Below are 20,058 nucleotides of genomic sequence, written 5' to 3' on the forward strand. Positions count from 1 at the left end.
CTTTCCTAGTGTGGATTTAAGGAACTCTGACTTTACAGAATGTAGTGTCCCCCTGCCCATCAGAAATGGATGCTGGCCTTGCAGCTCTGTGAAATGTGTGAGCTAGAGAGGATTTTTTCAAGGCTGGTTGGCATATCCCACATTTTGAATCACAGGACCATTGTCCAGGCTGTTTGTGATGTCAGGGTGTGTTTAATAATCTCCATTTATATATAGTGTCCTCATGAATGGCAGTTCTACTCCTTTTAAATGCCCCCTAATTGCAAACAGACATGAATGAATGCTTGTAATTAGCTGGGGAGGAGAACAATGAGTGTCTGCATTGCAATGAAGGCTTGGGAGTTAAATGGCCCTCCAAAGCTGCGATTTGGAATTCCACCATTAAACATTTAGAATGGCTTTTCACAGAAGAGTTTGAATAACATCTTTGTGAAGAATGAGGCTCACAAAGGCAAATGTTCAATAGTAGCTTCCTGGTTATGCCTCTAGTACAGGTGGAGCTTAGCTAGAGGAAGAATGTGAGATCTGAAGGAACTGAAGTTCCTTTTTTCTGCCCCTGCCTTCACTGTACAAATGCCTTGAACTCGTTATGGTCAGTCCTAAGGTTCTGAAATCCCCAACTGATCACTCCTACAAAGAGACAGTGAGTGTTCCAGCTAACAGCTGTGTCAGGGAGAGGATTCTGGGTTCCTAATCAGTTTGCAAATGTATTCCAAGGAAGCAGAAAACAAAGGGGACAAACTCAAGTCTTTGTAATGCCATGCAAGAAACATGAGGTCCTTGCAGGGAACTTCCTCTCAGGAAGTTTAGGTGTTGAGTCAAGACTGAAAAGTCCCCCAAACCAAGACAAACAAACAACACCCAGCCCCAAACCAATTTGTTCTTAAATCTGTTATTACCATTTCCTCTGCAAACAATCCTTCTCCAGGACTGCCTGCACCCTGGAAGGAATCTCAATCCATTTCACTCAATCAGTTGTCAGTCTGAGAAGTACGAACTTACTGCCTGTGTGCAGTTAAGCTCTGCAGTGTGTATGATTTTCTGCTGCTGAATGCATTATGGTTAATAATGTTGTAAAATCCTTACTTAACAGGGAAAAAAACCCCCCACCAATGTATCAAGACCAAAGTACTTACTAATACATTTCAAATTAATTAAGGGAATAAATGAGTTCTTACTTAATTCACCTGCTAGCAGCTGAGCCCAGGGTTGCATATTTCACTGTAGCAGCCGGTGACAGCACAAGCATCTAGGAGAGCACTTTCTGAGGAGATGCTTGGAATGCCATCTACTGTTGGAGAAGCAAAAAGAAGCCAGCAAACCAAATGACCCAGCAAAAGCTGCTCTTCTGAGGAGTGCTCTGTTCCACAAGGAAACTTGTTGCATTTTTACATCTGCACAGTTGTTACTTCTGAGGCTGGCTTTATTGCTGCATATTCGAAATAGGCAGAATTCAACTCTGAGAAGGGATTTAATGCAAAGGGATGCCAGTATCCTAGCTAGGATACCAGTTTCTGCTTCCTTTTATGAGTTCCCTGAGAATTCCAGTTAGTTGTAAACCATTTTGAAGCATGAACAAACTGATGTCCTCTTTCCAATGTAGAATTAGTGAAAATTACTTGAAATAAGGAAAGTTGCAATCCAGAGTCTGTACTAAATGTCACAGTATCACAGGACATTAAAGGTTGAAAGGGACCTCGAGAGATCATGGGTCCACACCCCCCCACCAAAGCAGGGTCACCCAGGGTGGTCCACACAGGAATGCATCCAGGTGGGTTTGGAAAGTCTTAAGAGAGGGAGACTTCACAACCTCCCTGGGCAGCCTGTTCCAGCGTTCTGTCACCCTCTCTGTAAAGAAGTTTCTCCTCATGTTGATGTGAAATCTTCTATGTTGCACCTTACACCTGTTGTTTCTTGTCTTACTAGTGTGCACCACTGAAAATAGCTTGGCCCCCTCCACTTGACGCCCACTCCTCAGACACTGATAGGCATTGATCAGATCCCCTCTCAGTCTTCTCTTCAAGTTACCCAGAGAAGTTAGTAAGCTGATGAATGTCCTAGTTCCAGGGAGGCTGTAATGTAATAACCTGAAAAAAACTTCTGGGGCTTTAGGATTGGAAGGCAGTTTTTCCACTGAATATCTTATGTTAATATTCTTCATACAGGATGAGACCTCACAGCAGCCTTCCAGTACCTGAAGGGGACCTACAAGAAGGATGGAGAGAGGCTGTTTGCAAAGGCCTGCAGTGACAGGTTGAGGGGCAATGACTTCAAACTGGAGAAGAGCAGATTTAGATTATATGCTAGGAACAGGTTCTTTACTGTGAGGGTGGTGGAACACAGGTTGCCCAGGGAGGTGGTTGAGTCTCCATCATTGGAGTCATTTAAGGTGAGGCACAACAGGGCTCTGGGCAGCCTGATCTAGCTGAGGACCCCTGATGACTCCAGGGGGAGTTGGACTAGATGACCTTTGGCGGTCCCTTCCAACCCAGAGCATTCTATGATTCTGTGGTTCTATGAACAATGCTACTTTCTTCTAGGCATTCCCCCCTCCCCAGCTCTGACACCTTTGCTTGATTCAATATTTCCTATTAAGTGTTGCTTGGTAATTTTCACTTTCCCTAGTTTTTGTTCATGCCTCGTTCCCCCAGCAGATCCGAGACGCCCAAGTGGGAAGCAGCTGGCACATGCCACATGGCAACCAAACATAATGCTGATGGTTGCAAATTCCCCCTTGCTCTGTGATAACTGAAGTACTCTCTTGCTTGCTGAATATAGGACAGAGCCGCAGTAGCCTGTTGGAAGCAGCCTGGTGGCTCTGGACAAGCACTAGGTTTTCAACATGGACCTTTTAATACCAGCTCCCTGGCCGAGACTTCCTGCTTGTCATTTTGGATAACCTTCAGAAGAAAGCATTGAGCCATGAATTAATTGTTGGAACTGCACAGCCCAGGATGGCTACCATGCAGCCTTGTATTTATGACAGTTGTACTACACTCATGTTCCCCTGTGCTGGCTTGGGAGGTATATGTGGTTTTTTCCACACTCACTCTATGGTTTGACTATCAGCACCGTAACAGAAAGGGAAAAACCTGGCCAGGCTAGGAAATGTATTGAGAAGTGGGGGAGCTTTTATTTGTAGAAGAGTTTCTCTATCTCCTATCTCTTACTCCAGAAATAAATAGTGGGAAGCATCTTTCCCTGGAGAGTTCACATTCTGAGACAAGCAGGGTCTGATTTATTGTGCTGGTTCTGAGATAATCAAAGCAAACTTTCAGTCTCTTCAGTTTCAGAGCATCAAGTATGATGCAGTCAAGTACTGTACTCAGTTGCAGTGGAGCACATTTTGTTACATATGTCCTAAAAATACTGGTGTCAAAGGAGAGATTGTTTGTTCCAGTGTCACTGCCTGTGACTGGAAGAACAAGAAAAGCTGACCTGTGCCCCAGAATCTTTCACCACTCGTCCCAAGGACATAAAGTCTCTTTAAATTGCTCTTGGACTGCTTCCTCTCCACCTACATAGAATATCAGTAATGGGAAGTAGTCTGAGTACTGCACCAGGCTAGGGGGTTTCCTAGTGATGTCCCTAACCTGGGCCCCATGGAGATGGCAAACCTCTCTATGAGAAGGGTCTGCCCAACGTATTGGACCCTCTGTTCCCCTCAGAAGGGGGTCACCTGTGACTATAACCCTTCTTTATTTCCTTGTGGATGGTGTTGTGATAGGGATGCTGGGTGTTTCTGAGTGTGGACATAGCTCTGGTATGGGTTGTCCATCATCCATATCTTCATTTGGCTGGTCTTTCCCAGCCAGAGCTTTATACCTATTTTTCAGTGGCATCTGGTGGGGTGAGAGGGGCAAGGAAGGAGGTCGTCTGCTGCCTTGACCACGAACTAGTCTCATCAAGGTTACTGTCTCTGGCTTGACAAGGGCAGGATAGAGGGGCCCTCTGATGCTGAGTACTATCAGATGGGTGCCCCCATTTCTGCTTCAGGGAGTGCAGAGCCTGGCTCCAGCAGTCTGTCTCCTGTTCGGCTTCCTTGGTACTCCTCAAACTTTCAACCTCCTCACGGAGCTCTGCCATGAGGATGGCTGATTCTGAAATCTGCATTTCCCCAAACTTCACAGGAGAAGAACCTGTTCCATTTCAGATACCTAGCAGGTATACAGTGTGTTTTTTATGGGTCATTTTCATGGATTTAGGCACCTGAGTTCTGCCCACCTGAATAGATTTGTGGCTGTGCATCCACACATGTAAAAGTGGAGAAGAGGTCCCAAAACCAGAGTGCTTGTTGGCTTAGCTGGGACAATTGCATCTTTTGGGAAGAATGTGTCATGGTTTTGGCATAGCAGGTTTCAGAGAAGAGCTTTTACTTGATGGAAGTAGGTTGCAGAATAAAAAAGTATCAGGAGTTTACAGGGCTAAGAGGAATTTTTACATCAATGCTTTCAATTTCTTCACTGAGAGAGTCGTTTGCCATTGGAATGTGCTGCCCAGGGAGGTGGTGGAGTTGCCGTCCCTGGGGGTGTTCAAGAGGGGATTGGATGTGGCACTTGGTGCCATGGTCTAGTCATGAAGTCTATGGTGACAGGTTGGACTTGATCTTTGAGGGCTCTTCCAACCTTGGTGATACTGTGAGACTGTAATACTTCCCCACCCTGCTTTCCTTTTTCCTGTTCTCTCCCCTCTTTCTCCTTCTCTCCTCCTGCTCTCTTCTCTTCTATTAACTCTCTGTGCCAGTGGGACTGGCCATAATCCTTGAGGAAATTTTTAGTACATGGAGAGGATCTAACATTGAAAAATGTTCACTGAGACTTGAGATCTAACCCTAATGATGCTCACTCCTGGAAAAGACCAAAGTGGTCTGGTACTTGGATCATGTAGGCTTGCAGAGGGACGCAAGAGGAACGGTGCTACGAGCGCTTGAAAGGGCAGAAGTTCCCAGTGCCTAAGTGCAAGGTGCAAAAACTCTGCAGTTTTGACATGCAGAAAAATCCTGGCTTGGCTTGTTTTCAAGTGCAATTGGTGCTAAAAGGTTCAGACTCTTTGAACATTTTAGAATGGGAATGGCGCTTGTGCAAAGTCAGTGCATTCCTCCAGCGACAGGAAAAAATCAACACTGGCAGAGTCCTCTTAGAATGCATTGTCCCAGTCCCTGCTGATCAGACACATCCTCTGCAGCCTGTTGCCGAGCTTAGGAAAGGGCTATTGATTGGATTCTTACATTATTATGTGTTTTTTCTCTGGTGAATAACCAGAACTGGCGTTGCTCTTGGCAGAGTTTTGAGAGGAGGAGACTGAGGAGATGTGGCCAGGTGAAATGAAAACAGGTAGTCTGACAGCAGCAGGATGCAGCCACGCTGCTTGGGCTTTTTCACTTGGTCTGAGGAGTAAATAATTGGAGGTTTGGGGTTTCTTTGACCCGTCAATACACTTCCAACAGTTATTTGCTGCTGATTTTTGAAGGGAGGGGAGAAAACATTGCATATATATATACAGAACTACACAATCCAGTAAAACACAAAGCAGTTCTAACCAAAGGAAATAAAACTATTTGTGTACATAGACAGAGTTGAAGAATCTGCAGTTTCCGCTGTCCTTTTTTCTCCTCTTTTTTTTTGTGTCTAAAAAGAGCTATTTAAACCACAGCAATGTTAAAAATGCTCTCCATGTATTTCATCCAAGATGTCATTATTTCTATCAGTCACTGAGACTTCTAATTTCATCTCATTGAAGAGTCTTCTGGAAAGAGTGTAGCAAGCATTAACCTGTGGTTTGCTGATTTAGATCCAGAATCTCTATCTGTTCTCTGACCTTCAAAGACAAATGTCCGTGCTGTACACCTGAAGGGCTCAGGCCTGTTGATCCACAAGATCAATCTTTGATTAGTTTCATATAGGAGAGTCTACTTTTTTTCATAGATTTATGAAAAATAAATTGCTATTCAAATTGTGGCTTGCCCTCCATGGCTGCTGGAAAGTCAGGGAACATCGTTGCCTCATCCAAGGACTGAAGGATGTATGGAGAGTGCTCAAGGAATGCGTCACAGTTACATAATAATGGAAGCTGTTGTCCTCACATAACTGCAGCGTTGGAGAGCTTGTAGTGGATACTACACAGAGTTGGAGGAGGAGGAAAGATTATTTCATAGGAGATATACTTTGAATTGTAGGGTCAAATTGTATCCTGACTTAGAACAAAGTGTTCCTACAGAATGCTGAGAAACTGAATTTCAATGCAAGTTTTCTGAGTGGCTGCTAGAGGACAACAGTTTGTATTTAATGCTGCTAAACTAAAAATCTGATGGGGAGGGTTTCAAAAATGCCAAAGGTTTGCACAGGCTCACAGGTGTTAGGGATTGGAAGGGACCTCTGGAGTTCTTCCAGTCCAACCCCTCTGCCAGAGCAGGACCATGGAATCCAGCACAGGTCACACAGGAATGCACCCAGACAAGGCTGGAAAGTCTCCAGAGGAGGAGACTCCACAGCCTCTCTGGGCAGCCTGCTCCAGGGCTCTGTGACCCTTACAGTAAAGGAGCTCTTCCTCATGTTGAAGTAGAACTTCTTTGGCTGTAGTTTCCACAGTTCTTTGTTTTAGCAAGTCCTAGTCACATGTACTGGAGGAAAATTTCTTAGCTTTCCTGCCTTAGTTTGTAAGGTTGCTGACATCACTGTAGTTTAAAAGATACAGTGCAGACGTTCCTTTAATCTGTGAGTTGAGGACATTTGATTTGGAGTGGCATACTCCATATTATAAATTCACTGTGAATTATGATAGGTTATAGTAAAATATATATATATATAGTATATAAAATATATATATATAGTAAAATAGGTTATAGTTAACATAATCAAAGCACCTTCCTTTGCATTCACAGCTGAAGATACTGCTGAAAATGTTTTAAAATGATATCCTGTCCAAAGGGCTGGAAGTCAGTTACAGAATCTTAGAGCTTCATTTTGTAATTAAGCATTTTAGATCCTTGGCATTTAAACCTGAAAGGACAAAACCAAACCAGACCTCAGTGTCAATATACAACAAATATTAAGGGAAAAACGTCTTAATTCTCAGACCTTCCCCTGCCCGTTTGATACATACTATAGAACTTCAGGAGGTTGTTTTACAACATGTTGCACTCAGTTGTGCAAACTTATCTTTTTAGGGTCAAAGAAGAGCAAAAACCACAGCTGACACAGTAAGTAAAACATCTTACAATGCCCTAGGCTTGACTCTTCTACCTTTGCCGTGTTCTGCTTTCTGCACCTCCGATGGTATTAGCCTGCACTAATACCTAATAGGCTGTGGTTAGTTTTTCACCTGCTTCCTGACTGGCTTGTAAGAGAGCTGCCTGCAGCTTCTTACTTCATCCACATGTTAGCTGGATGTAGGTTCTTGCTGCCTGCTTGTGACCTGGTGAACTGTACAACTTTATTTCCCTTACCTCCTTAGTGGCTGACTTAGTATTGCAGCTAGCGTTCCCATCAGCTCTGGCTTTTCTGCCTGTATGTTTCTATTAGCATTGGATAAGAAAACATTTAAACTACTGGTTATTCAGTCACATTATTTGCTTATTCAAACAGGTGGTTTCCCTTTAGTGGGATCACTGAGCTGGTAAATAACGTTCTTCAACCACAGCAAAAACAGCAAAATGAGAAGGAGCCCCAGACGTAAGTAAGCTGCTCTCTGTAGACTAAGTAATGTCTGTATAGCAGTAAAACATACTGGAGAGTATGTTTAAAGCAGTTGCCCATTTAGAACGTCCTGCTGAGGGCGTTTTACAGGCTGACACTGTTTGCTTTCTGACTCCTCATTTGCAAAGGGAAAGCTGAAAATCAGGTTGTACTCTCCTTATCAGTAACTTCAGAGACTACATTGGAATACAATCGAAGGAGTTTAAAGTGCTCTGTTTGCCTCGTTCTGCAAACGTTCCAGATCACTGGGAGTCTCCTGGAGGTGTTTCTCTGCATGAGGATCTGGAATAGTAGGATATCTAGTGTTAGAGAGAGCATGCCTACGCACATGCATGGTCTCTGTGGAACTGGTCATGCATAGAATGCTATGCAAGTCTGCATAATATGTATGAAGAGCTTTATAAGGCCCAGGAAAATGGAATTGTTTCTTTGTTTGTTGCTTTCATATCTCTAAAACATCTATAAACTTTATCAGATATGGAGTGGAAACCTTGGGTCCATCAAAGATGAGGGAATTTTGACTTTGATGGGGCCACTATTTCATTCATGGACCCATGAATGCCATCTGAAAACTTTTCCTTGCTATCTGCACACGTTAAGGTTTTGCAGAAACTGGCAAAGCTGGGACACTCAGTCTTAGAGCAGAACTCAGAGCATGGAGCTAAAAGAACTCTTTTCATAAAAGAGAAACCAGAAAATACTTATTTTAAACCTTCAGATTCCTCAAATGTGACTTTCTGCTCAAGGGGAATGCCTTGGAAGTTGGGGTGGCAAAAGTTTCCTTTTGAGCCCATGCATAACCAGCTTAAAACACGCACAGAACTTGTGAAGTATTTTCCAGGCAGACCCACTTCCAGGTTATTTCAAAAGATGTACATTTAAAGGGGAGCTTCATACTTGCAGACCAGGAAATTGCTACTCTGAAAAGCAATGTGTAATCCTGAGCCTTGTCTCTGATATCCTCACTTAATTTCCTGTGCAGTCACATGCATTACCAACAATGATGTCTGTCTTTCGTGGGTTTTGTTAGATATTGGCAACATTACCTTTTGTTCCCAACACCTCAGTTCCTCCTTGTATACCATACCCTTCATAGAAACAGTTGAGTTATACTGGCCAAAAAGTAGCTATAAATGCTTACTGTTGTGGAACATGGGTTTGGTTTGTTTTATTTTGGGTTTGGTTTGTTTTGGGTAGGGTTTGGTTTGTTTGGTTTGGGTTTGGTTTATTTTGGGTTTGGGTTTGGTTTGTTTGGGTTCGGTTTATTTTGGCTTTGGGTCTGTTTTGGTTTTGGTTTGGGTTTAGTTTGTTTGGATTCGTTCTGGGTTTGGGTTTGATTTGTTTGGGTTTGTTCTGGGTATGTGTTGGGTTTTCAGCAGTGATCTCTTTGGGAAGCAGCTTTATTCAGAGGGTTTTATGAAATACTTAAGTTGTACACTCAGAGAACTTACAGATGGCAGGAGGCTGGGAGAAGTGTAATTTCTGAAGAGCAGGATTATATCCCAAAATTATCCTAAGAAAATCCAGGCTGTCATGGTGGTGTTATGGTGCCATTCTAAAGGGTAAATGCAAAGTGGTGTAATTATGTATGGATAGCTTCTGTGGTTAACATAGGATAAAGCAAAAGAGTGTAGGTAGAAGTTTTCTGTTAGAGAGTCTGGGAGACATAACACTGTGTAAATTAAGCAGAAGCCAGAATCATGTGAGAGGTAAATGTGCTGGATGTTTTTAGACACTAGCCTAGCAGCTCTGTGCCTAAGCTTTGGTAAAGCCTGACCTGTGAGCACCTTCCCTTTATTGAACACCATCCTTCCAAGACAGTGTGGAGCAGTTGGAATTCAGTGGAGAGTGATAAGAATGCATAGTTGTCTAAGCAACATGACAGGGCTGTTGAAGGTCCAAGGGCTGAAACACCTTTGCTATGAGGAGAGGCTGAGGGAGCTGGGGTTGATCAGCCTAGAGAAGAGAAGGTTCTGGGGGCACCTTAAAGCTCCCTTCCTGTACCTGAAGGGAGCTTACAGAAAGGCTGGAGAGGGACTTTTTGTAAGGGTGCCTACCAATAGCACAAGATGGAATGGTCTTAAGCTGAGGGAGAGTAGGTTTAGACTGGGTCTTAGGAAGCACAACTGTGGTGGGACTCTGGAATAGGTTGCCCAGGGAGGCTGTGGCTGCCTCCTTCCTGGGGTTGTTCAAGCCAGGCTGGATGAGGCCTTGAGCAGCCAAGTCCAGATGAGAGGTGTCCCTGCCCATGGCGGGGAGGTTGGAGTAGATAAGTGCTAAGGTCTCTTCCATCCTAAGCCGTTCAATGATTCTTTGATTCTGTAAGGAAAGATTGAAACATATGAGGTGATTTAGCCTCCTGAAGACAAAACCTCACCCCAAAGGGGTGAGCAAGATGAAGGAACCTTTAATTATGCAAAAAGTTGCTGAAAAATGGAAGGAAATAACCCCAATAGTCTGCCCACAGAAGGGAATGTTTCCATATGTATACACATGTAGGGGCAGTAAGCTTATTGCTATCTAAACATTATGGACTGCAAAATGTTGTAACATGCTTAAAGTGGCTTCTAAAAGCTGTGTTTGGGCATATTTTCTGTCTGCTATAATATCTGGAAATTCTCAGCTAGTGGATGTCTCAGGCTGTGGTGCTACTAATATGCTGACAACATCCTGCTTTGAACTGCTTTCCAAGAGAAATGGACAGTACCCTGGAGGGATGACAGGTTGCCTGGATGAGATAAGCAAATAGATTTAGAAAATGCTGGCTTAAGCCTAACTTAAACAAGACTGAAGTGATCCTTTTGCTATAATCAGAGGAAAGCACGTTAAGCATGCAGCTGAATCAGTGACCTTAGTCTCCAACAGAGCCTGCCTTTGTGACAGGGGCAAAAGCAGCTCCTGCAAAACTCAGTTTGGCATTGACCATTCCCTCATGGGGAAGAACTTCTTCCTGACATCCAATCTGAATATACCCATTTCTAGCTTGGATCCATTCCCCTAGTCCTGTCACTCCCTGACACCCTCAAAAGTCCCTCCCCAGCTTTCTTGTAGCCCCCTTCAGATACTGGAAGGCCACAATTAGGTCTCCTCATAGCCTTCTCTTCTCCAGACTGAACAACCCTAACTCGCTCAGTCTGTCCTCGTAGGAGAGGTGCTCCAGCCCTCTGCTCATCCTCGTGGCTCTCCTCTGGAGCCCCTCATGCTAAGTCTCACCTAGCAGTAGGTGTTTCTGCTTACTTGCAGGTTGAAAGCAGAACCAGCAGTCCTGTCAGTCATCAGTATCTGGGGAATTCCTGTCCTGTTGAGTCAGGAAACACAATTAGGCTGGCTGGCAATACAATTAGGCTTCCCAGCTGCAGAGCTTTTCATAAGAAAGTTCAAATGTTGCTTTTAAACTTACAAATCCTTTTCACTAACAGTTTGTTTTGGTTGGCAGCTGTGAGTCAGTGTGGTGTTTGACTTTGGAAGAGTTTATTCTCTCAGCTATGCTTTCGTGATGATGTATTTGCGATGGTTGATTTTATTAGATACTGGAGGGAGTGAGGCTGAGCAAAGTGCTCTTTTCACTGAGGGCTTTTTCTTCCCCTTTTCTTGTTCATTTGGTAAAGAACAGTTGGAGTATTTGACCTGTTAGATCAAAATAAAATGAGCTATTCATGCCTTAAGTGAAGAGGTGTGGAGGCGCAGCAAGCTAGAGGAAGGGAATGTCTGTGTTTATTTGTAAGGCAGGGAAGGACTAGACTGATGAAGAAAGTCTGACTGTGGCATGGGGAGCTCTGCTGTGTTTACCTAGGGAAGACATAGTGCATGAGGCAATTGTCCTTCATCACCAGCTGCAGAATCTTGCCATGTGGGTGGTGTTCCCCTCTATAGTTCTGGTTTGAGTGTCTTGACAATGAGCTATCCAAAACATTTCAGGTATGTCCTAAAGGGAGCAAGGTCCTCAAAACACATATGTGATGAAACCCTCAGATGGATGTCTCCTTTTAATTATTCACTGGAATCATTCCCATTAGCTTTCACATGTGTGCTCATGTGGGTGCTGATCACAGGATCGGCAATACTGATTGTACAGAGGAAGGAATTCACTTACCATCTCTTCCAAGAGATGTTTATGTTCTGATTATGTTCTGTATAGAGAGAAAGTCGAAGTAAATTCATAGTGCTGTGGCTCCTGGAGGATCTTGGGCTCAGAACAAACACAGACAGATGGTGCCAGGGTGAGTGGATCAGAAGCCTGGGGTGAGGATGAGTACTACAGGGTACAAAGTCTCATCCATGAATAGCATTAACAGACGGCAAAGATTGTCACAGGGGGGAAAAAAAGACAGCCTCCCAGAAACAGAAATCCAGTTTGCATCGTGGCCCATTGGGGATTTTGGTCATGTCACAAACAGGAGTCAATGGTTCCAAAATGTGGAAGCTCATCAGTAATTCCAGCTACTTGTTCTACATGGTCATCCTTTAGGATGGCAGGCAACTAGTGACAGGACAAGAGGACATGGTATGAAGCTGTGCCAGGGGAGGCTGAGGTTGGATGTTAGGAAGCACTTCCTCACAGGGGAATTAGACACTGGAATGGACTGCCCAGGGAGGTGGTGGAGTTGCTGCCCTGGAGGTGTTTAAGGCAAGACTGGATGTGGCACTTGGTGGCATGGTTTAGCTGATGTTGTGGTGTTAAGTCATAGGCCAGACTTGATGAGCTCAGAGGTCTTTTCCAGCCTCAGTAATTCTCTGATTCTGTGTGACACTTTACATCCCTTTGCTTATTCCTTCCTTCCACAACTGGTTACTAAGCAGAATTTTGTTCTAGCAAAGGGATAATCTTAGTTCAGTGCACAGATACTCAGCAGAGAGAACTTGGTTTGTGTCAACAGGAAGGCAGTCAGGCTTTAATAAATTGATGTAGAAATCTTAGCAGAGATTATAGGAAAACAGATTCTTCCCAGAGCTGTGTCTGGGATAGTTCATGGCCTTTGAATGTCACAGTGCCCTTGCTCCCTCTGTTAGGTTACAGGTTCTGAGCAGCAGAGCATGGCCAGAAGGCTTATTGGTGGCCCAGTGTTATTCTCTTACAACCCTAATTTATACCCAGTAGCCTTGAGCTCTTGATGGTTAATTAATAAGCTTTAATTAAGAGGTTAAAGGATTTAAATATAGGATTGAATTCTGATCTCTCCAGCTCTGATTTTTGGGGTGGTTTTTGCACAGCTCCAATTATTTCTCACGCTCAAACATTATCTCTCAGGGGTAACATTAGGTTACTATTTAAACATCTTTTGAGACATGAATCTTTCATCTCCTCAATCATTATCAAACACTATTGAAACAATACTGCTGCAGACTAAACTGACTTCACATTTTACTTCTGAGAAACCAAGTTTGAATTCAGTGAACCTTCAGAGTAAAGAGAAGGTAGGGAAGTATGGAGGCGTGGCTTTGGATGTGATGAGCGTGGGGAGAGTTACAACACACCTTGTTCACGCACTTAGGAAATCACTCCTGCAGGTGAGAGCATCTCTCTCCATTTGTGAGCTCTGTATTAAAACCCCAGTATTTTCTCTTAATATATGATTTAACATTTCAAGACCCATTACTTCTGATTGTTTCTAGCAGAGGTGACATCAGCGTGGTGAACACTTGTGGGTTTGGCACGACTTCCTGGGGAAGAGGAGACTCAGCGGTGACCTTATTGCGCTCTACAACTGCCTTAAGGGAGGTTGTAGACAGGCAGAGGTTGGTCTCTTCTCCCAGGCAGCCAGCACCAGAACAAGAGGACACAGTCTCAGGCTGCGCCAGGGGAGGTTTGGGCTGGATGTTAGGAGGAAGTTTTACACAGAGAGAGTGATTGCCCATTGGAATGGGCTGCCCAGGGAGGTGGTGGAGTCGCCGTCACTGGAGGTGTTCAGGAGACTTGATGGGGTGCTTGGTGCCATGGGTTAGTTGATTAGGTGGTGTTGGATGATAGGTTGGACACGATGACCTTGAAGGTCTCTTCCAGCCTGCTTTATTCTATTCTATTCTTACTATGTTTAATTTTGAAAAGGATAAAAAATTACAGCTTTTTGAGAACTGAGAAACTCTTTCAGGAGGACCTCCCCCTAAAATGCTGCTGGCACTGTGGCTCCAGCGGTGGCATTTTTGCGGTAACAATACAGCCAAAACTAAGATGTGCCACAGCTACTTACTGCCACCAGCTCTGGAGGTGATAATTCAGCATCAAAGACGTGAAGGTGGTTTGCTCAGATAAAACTGAGACAGCCGTGTGGTGAGCACAACTGAGACTTGCTTACCTCTGGGCTTCCTTGCTTTGCTCACATTTATTTCCTGTTTGTTGAAAAAGGAAAACTGGGGAGCTAGGAACAGCCCTGTGAGAAAGGTAAAAGGATAGGGGCTGCTGAATAATTGAAAGTTCTCATGAATGTTGTAAACATTGTGGAATGAACTCGTTCTGGTCGTGATACCGTGGTGCCAGGAGGTGTTACATTTCAGAGCCAAGGCAGGCTGACCTATTATTTAGCATGTATTTATTTTGGCTGTCTCGGTGGCTGTCTAATGAAAAAGTAATTTTGCCTTTCATAGTAAGAATAAAAAAGTTTAACGGAGTAACTTAATTATTTTGGGCATTCCTAAAACGCCAAGTGTGAGGAGACTGCCTTCCTTTTGTAAGGCAGCTGATGGTGATGCAAATAAGGTAACCTGAGTGACTGGGAGAAATATTACCTCTCCTGGAGATGCCCTTTATAAATGTAATAGTGTTGCAATGTGCTGAATTGCCAGCAACAGAACTAGGCTTAAGGTACCTTTGGTAGATATTGCATACCTTTAACGCAAAATTTAGTGTGAAGTCAATGGAAGTATGACTTAGGAAAGAAGTCAAATGTAAGCTAAAGTGTGAAACTTGTGAGTGGCTTATTTGGATAGAACAGTGACTTGAATGCTTTAACTAATGAGGTGGTTTGAACAATAAGTCTAGCAATTTCAAAGTACATAGGCATGGCCCAGCCCCCTTAAAACTGATATTTGTTTGGGTTGCTACACAAACTGTATCAGGAAAAAAATGTGGAGATAGCCAACCTGAAACTAGATCATAGTATCATAGTATCAGTCAGGGTTGGAAGGGACCACAAGGATCATCTAGTTCCAACCCCCCTGCCATGGGCAGGGACACCCCACACTAGATCAGCCTGGCCAGAGCCTCATCCAGCCTGGGCTTAAACACCTCCAGGGACAGGGCCCCAACCACCTCCCTGGACAACCCATTCCAGGGCTTCACCACTCTCATGGGGAAGAACTTCCTCCTCACCTTCAGCCTGAATCTCCCCACCTCCAGCTTCATTCCATAGACTTCTAATGTTTTTAGACTAATAAGATTTCTGTTACATTTCAGTCAAGTGAGTGAATCAGGAAGGAAGGTCACAGTAGCTATAAAAATCAGCATAGCTCTTGAAATACAGAAAGCAGAGTGACAGAACACAAATAGAGTGCAAAAGGAAATTCTCATGAAAACCAAGTGTGTACTCAGTGCCTTGGATTTCAAGTGCAAAGTTTTTACAGGGGATGAAAACTTCTGTGTGGCTGTGTCAGCCATGCATGGAAAATATCCAAACAGGGCTCTCAGTTTTTGCATAAAGCTCATAATAAAATGAGAATGCTGCAAAAAGCTGCAAAATACTCCTAATTCACTTGATAAAGTAGTTTTCTGCTACAAAATAAGTCCTGAGATGCTATTTCCCTTGTTTTGAATTAGAGGCCTCAGAGAGTTTGGCTCCTCATATGTTTTCCAATACCTAGATGGCTGCAAGTAGTGGTAGTCGAGTGTCGTGATCCTAACCATGCCTCTTTCACAGCAATATAGCTTCTACAGATTGTTCCTCTCCTTTGTTCCTTCTCTCACAAAAATGAAGGACAGATGCTGGTCACCAGCAACATGAGACTTCTGAGAGAGACTCATTGCTCCTATGTACTAGTTGGCAACCAGCACCAGAACAAGAGGACACAGTCTCAGGCTGTGCCAGGGGAGGGTTAGACTGGATGTTAGGAAGAAATTCTTCATAGAGAGAGAGATTGGCCATTGGAATGCGCTGCCCAGGGAGGTGGTGGAGTCACCATCACTGGAGGTGTTTAGGAAGAGACTGGATGGGGTGCTTGGTGCCATGGTTTAGTTGATTAGATGGTGTTGGATGATAGGTTAGACTCGATCTCGAAGGTCTCTTCCAACCTGGTCTGGTCTGGTCTGGTCTATTCTATTCTATCCTATCCTATTCTATTCTATTTCTATTCTAGTCTTATTCTATTCTATTTCTATTCTAGTCTTATTCTATTCTATTCTATTCTATTCTATTCTATTCTATTCTATTCTATTCTATTCTATTCTATTCTATTCTATTCTATTCTATTCTATTCTATTCTATTCTATTCTATTCTATTCTATTCTATTCTATTCTATTCTATTCTATTCTACCTCCACAAGCACTTGACCAAACTGCTCAGCAGCAGCAGCAATACATGATGACATTATGGTGTCTGTGCAGCTGCAGATTCAAATAGTATCAATAGTATCACTTATCACAAGGTGTCTCTCTCTGACTGTGTCTTTTCTACTACTCAGCAAAGACTGATCTCATGATGCATCTTTACCAGAAGACAACACTTCCAAAAGATCCTTTCTGCCCCTGTGACTAGTTGTAGAATCATAGAATGGTTTGAGTTGGGAGAGACCCTTAAAGGTCATGTAGTCCACCCCCCTGCAGTGAGCAGGGACATCTTCATCTGGATCAGGCTGCTCAGAGCCTTGTCCAACCTGACACTGCATGTTTGCAGGGATGGAGAATCTCCCACTTCTCTGAGCAGCCTGTACCCATTTTTCATCACCCTTTACTGTAAAAACTGTCTTCCTTTCATCTAGTCTAAATCTACCCTCTTTGAGTTTAAAACCATTACCTCCTCTCTTGCCCCCACACACCCTGCTAAAAAATTGTTGCCATATTTTGTTCTTCAATAGGGTCTCTTTAACTACTTTAAGTTCCCAAACTTGAAACCCAGTTGTTTTTGAGACAGTTGTGTTTGTTTCCCCTGCTAGAACTGTCAGAAATTGTTGAAGTTGAAAGTGTCTGGGTATGTAAAGCACACAGAATGACTGCTTGCATCTTGACTCACAACTAGCTAATGAGAGAGTTGACTCTAATGATCTGGAATTTTTTCACCTGGAATTTTGTGCTTGCTTGTACTTGTGCTGGCATGAAATATAAATGACTACAAATGCTGGTTTTTAAAGGTGCTGCTCTTGTGCTTGGCCGCTGACGCTTCCTGCCGGCCTGCTGTTGTTGCAAGTTCAACTACTTGCTTCTGATCTTTGTTGTCAGCTGAGGATTAGTACTTACAGTTTCAGCACTTTACCAAAGCAGCTCCTTAGGGACAGTGTGGATTGCAAACACAGGGACAAGGTCCATGGAACTGGAGATAAAACATTTTTAAATGAGTGAAAGCAGTTGTGGAATGAATTTGGAGAGTTTCCTTGGAGAGTCAGGCACTGACTGATTCCCTTATTCAAATTAGAACTGGGGTGGTTAATCTTACTGTGAGTGAGACCTAAAGTTACCTGGGAAGTGTTGGCCTTGTCACAAGGGTAAAGAGCAGAAGGAAAACTACCACTCTTGTACGTAGCAGTATGGATGTAATTTGACCAGCTTGGTGCTTTAAAACTGTCCTAATGATATTTCCAGTACAGCTGGAGAAGGTACAGAAGTAGGTGGAAAAACTTAATAATGCAGAAGTTTTATGGAAGAAGGAATGCAAAAATTAGCTAAGAATGTTTATTTTAGAAACAAATGAGAAAAACTCAATGGGAATTGATAGCCATAATCATTTAAAGAAGCTCTTTTACACATTTATTCCATTTATTCTAATTTTTCCCCCCAAATACAATAGCAGCTAATGAGAATGAGGGGAAAACCAGCATAACCACCAAAATATTTGTATGAAAGTTATGGAGACCTCTGGTGTTAATTAAGATTTAAATAAGATTCAGCAAAGGATGATTAGAGCCTTCTCATTTATACTGAAATAAACCAGAGAGGCATATGAAGGTATTGAAATGTGTGACATTTCCTTCTGGAGTTATGAAAGAGCCTTCCTTCCTTACAGGCAGCTTGCACTGTGCTGGCAGCCCAGAATGCAACTATATCCTGGGCTGCATCCAAAGCAGTGTGACTGGCAGGGCAAGGGAGGTGATTGCCCCCCTTTGTTCTGCTCTGCTGAGACCCCACCTGCAGCACTGTCTCCAGTTCTGGGGTCCCCAGAAGAACAGAGACATGGAACTGCTAGAGAAGTCCAGAGGAGACCACAAAGATGACCAGGGGGCTGGAGAACCTCCAGCCTATGGGGACAGGCTGCAAGAGTTGGGGCTGTTCAGAGGGACAATCTGTTTTACTGCTGCTATCCTAGCATCCAGTGTGAACCTCCCAGTGTGCCATTACAGTGCCTTTTGTCCCTTGTTTTGGATTTGCAACTACCAGAGTTAATGTGGCACTGTAATTTTTGGATTAGGTCGTGGAGAGTCCTTCTCTGGAGACATTCAAACACCCCCTGGACATCTTCCTGTGCAACCTGCTCTAGGTGAACCTGCTTTAGCAGAGGGGTTGGACTAGATGATCTCCAGAGGTCCCTTCCAACCCCTTACCTACCCCTGTGATTCTGTGATCTCTCCTTAGGCCATTTCTCTTCACTGGATAGAACAAATCCAGCTCCTGTATTTCACTCTTAGAGCTCACATGTTCTAGGACTCTGACCATTTTGGTTGGTTGGTTGGTTTGGTTTTTCATGTTTCCTTTATTGTTGACAAACTGAACTTGCCCAGTTTGTCAACATCCCTCTTGAACTGGTGGACTGCAGTCTGGACACAATATGCCAGATGCAGCCTTGGCAGTGCCAGCTAAAGGGGACGAATAACTTCCCATCCTCTGCTGCTCATACTCTTATTATTGTATCCTCATATGTAATTTGTGCAATTTGTAATGAGAGCACACACACCACTGGCTCACAGCCTGCTTTCCACCCTATTTTACAGGGTTCTTATCAACAGAGCTCGTGTTCAGCCAGTTGCTTCCTAACCCCTACCAACGCACAGGGTATAAGAATAGAATGGAAGTGTGTGTGTGTTTGGTGACAGCTTACCTAGCACTAGGGTAAAACCAGAAAGCATTAAGTGTTTAATGCACCACAGGGAAGAGTGTTGTATGTCACCAGACTGAATAATTGGTGAGTGGATGGATTTGGCAGATCTGAAAACCAACCCTTCTGAAGCCTGAATTTCAGCTGCATCTTGTGCTCCATGCCTGGGAACAGAAAAGGAGGCATGGACTGCGGTCAGTAATGAAAGTGTAGCCAGGAAATGAGGAGTGGGGCAAGGCTCAGAAGGTTGCCTTAGTGAGGGTTACCTTCAGTTCCTTGGTAACTGAACCCCTGAGCCCTCTCAGACAGCAATGTTCTATGTTGAAAGAGGAGTGCAGGCATTGCAGTTCTGACAAGTGTTATACAGCTTTAATTGCATGTTGTTGAAGCACTGTGATGTTCCAAGCACCCAGCTCTGGCTGCATACTATTACTTGTTTTGGCTTATGCTCATGCAGACTAGATGATTAAAAAACCAGATTAATCTGTGAAAAGTTATTTTATGGACCTCCCAAAATGAATGCTTAGTATTTTGTTACAAGTGTGCATGTTCATCTCAAGTGGTTCTGCTCAGGAAGTGGAACACATCTTGTGTGTAAGCCATTGTTTCACAGATGTGTCTTCTGTGCTTTTTCTCTGACAACCATCAGCATGAGAATCATAGAATTGCTAGGGTTGGAAGGGACCTCAAGGATCATCTAGTTCCAACCTCTCTGCCTTCTACACCTCACACTAGATCAAGTTTCTCAGAGCCACATCCAGCCTGGCCTTGAAAACCTCCAGGGATGAGGCTTCCACCACCTCCCTGGGCAACCTGTGCCAGGCTCTCACCACCCTCATGGGAAAGAACTTCTTCCTAACAACCAATCTGAATCTACTCACTTCTAGTTTTTCTCCACCCTGCCCAGTCCTATCACTCCCTGACACCCTCAAAAGTCCCTCCCCAGCTTTCTGTAGCCCCCTTCAGATACTGGAAGGCCACAATGAGGTCTCCTTAGAGCTTTCTCTTCTCCAGGCTGAACATCCCCAACTCTCTCAGTCTGTCCTCGTAGCAGAGCAGCTCCAGCCCTCTGCTCATCCTCGTGGCCCTTCTCTGGACACCTTCCAGCACCTCCAGATCCTTCCTGTAAAAGAGGCTCCAGAACTGGACACAGTGCTCCAGGTGGGGTCTCAGCAGAGCAGAGCAGAGGGGG

The 20,058-nt window shown here is 43.9% G+C and overlaps 1 protein-coding gene across 42 annotated transcripts in view; it reads left to right on the top strand.

The window, feature by feature from the left end:
* Positions 1 to 20,058, top strand: part of RIMS2 (regulating synaptic membrane exocytosis 2) — a 378,604-nt gene that overhangs the window by 41,704 nt on the left and 316,842 nt on the right. For 34 of the 42 annotated variants that reach the window (XM_068161226.1, XM_068161227.1, XM_068161209.1 and 31 more), the window contains exons 2-3: positions 7,166 to 7,198; positions 7,584 to 7,670. The exons of the other annotated variants lie outside the window; for them this stretch is intronic. In XM_068161226.1, coding sequence (XP_068017327.1) covers positions 7,166 to 7,198; positions 7,584 to 7,670 — 120 coding nt within the window. The remainder of the gene's footprint in view (positions 1 to 7,165; positions 7,199 to 7,583; positions 7,671 to 20,058) is intronic. 42 annotated transcript variants of the gene reach the window in all.

This window comes from Melanerpes formicivorus, unplaced genomic scaffold (genome assembly GCF_026170545.1).
Source record: "Melanerpes formicivorus ecotype bairdi unplaced genomic scaffold, bMelFor1.0.p_v2 SCAF_56, whole genome shotgun sequence".
Classification (NCBI taxonomy): domain Eukaryota; kingdom Metazoa; phylum Chordata; class Aves; order Piciformes; family Picidae; genus Melanerpes; species Melanerpes formicivorus.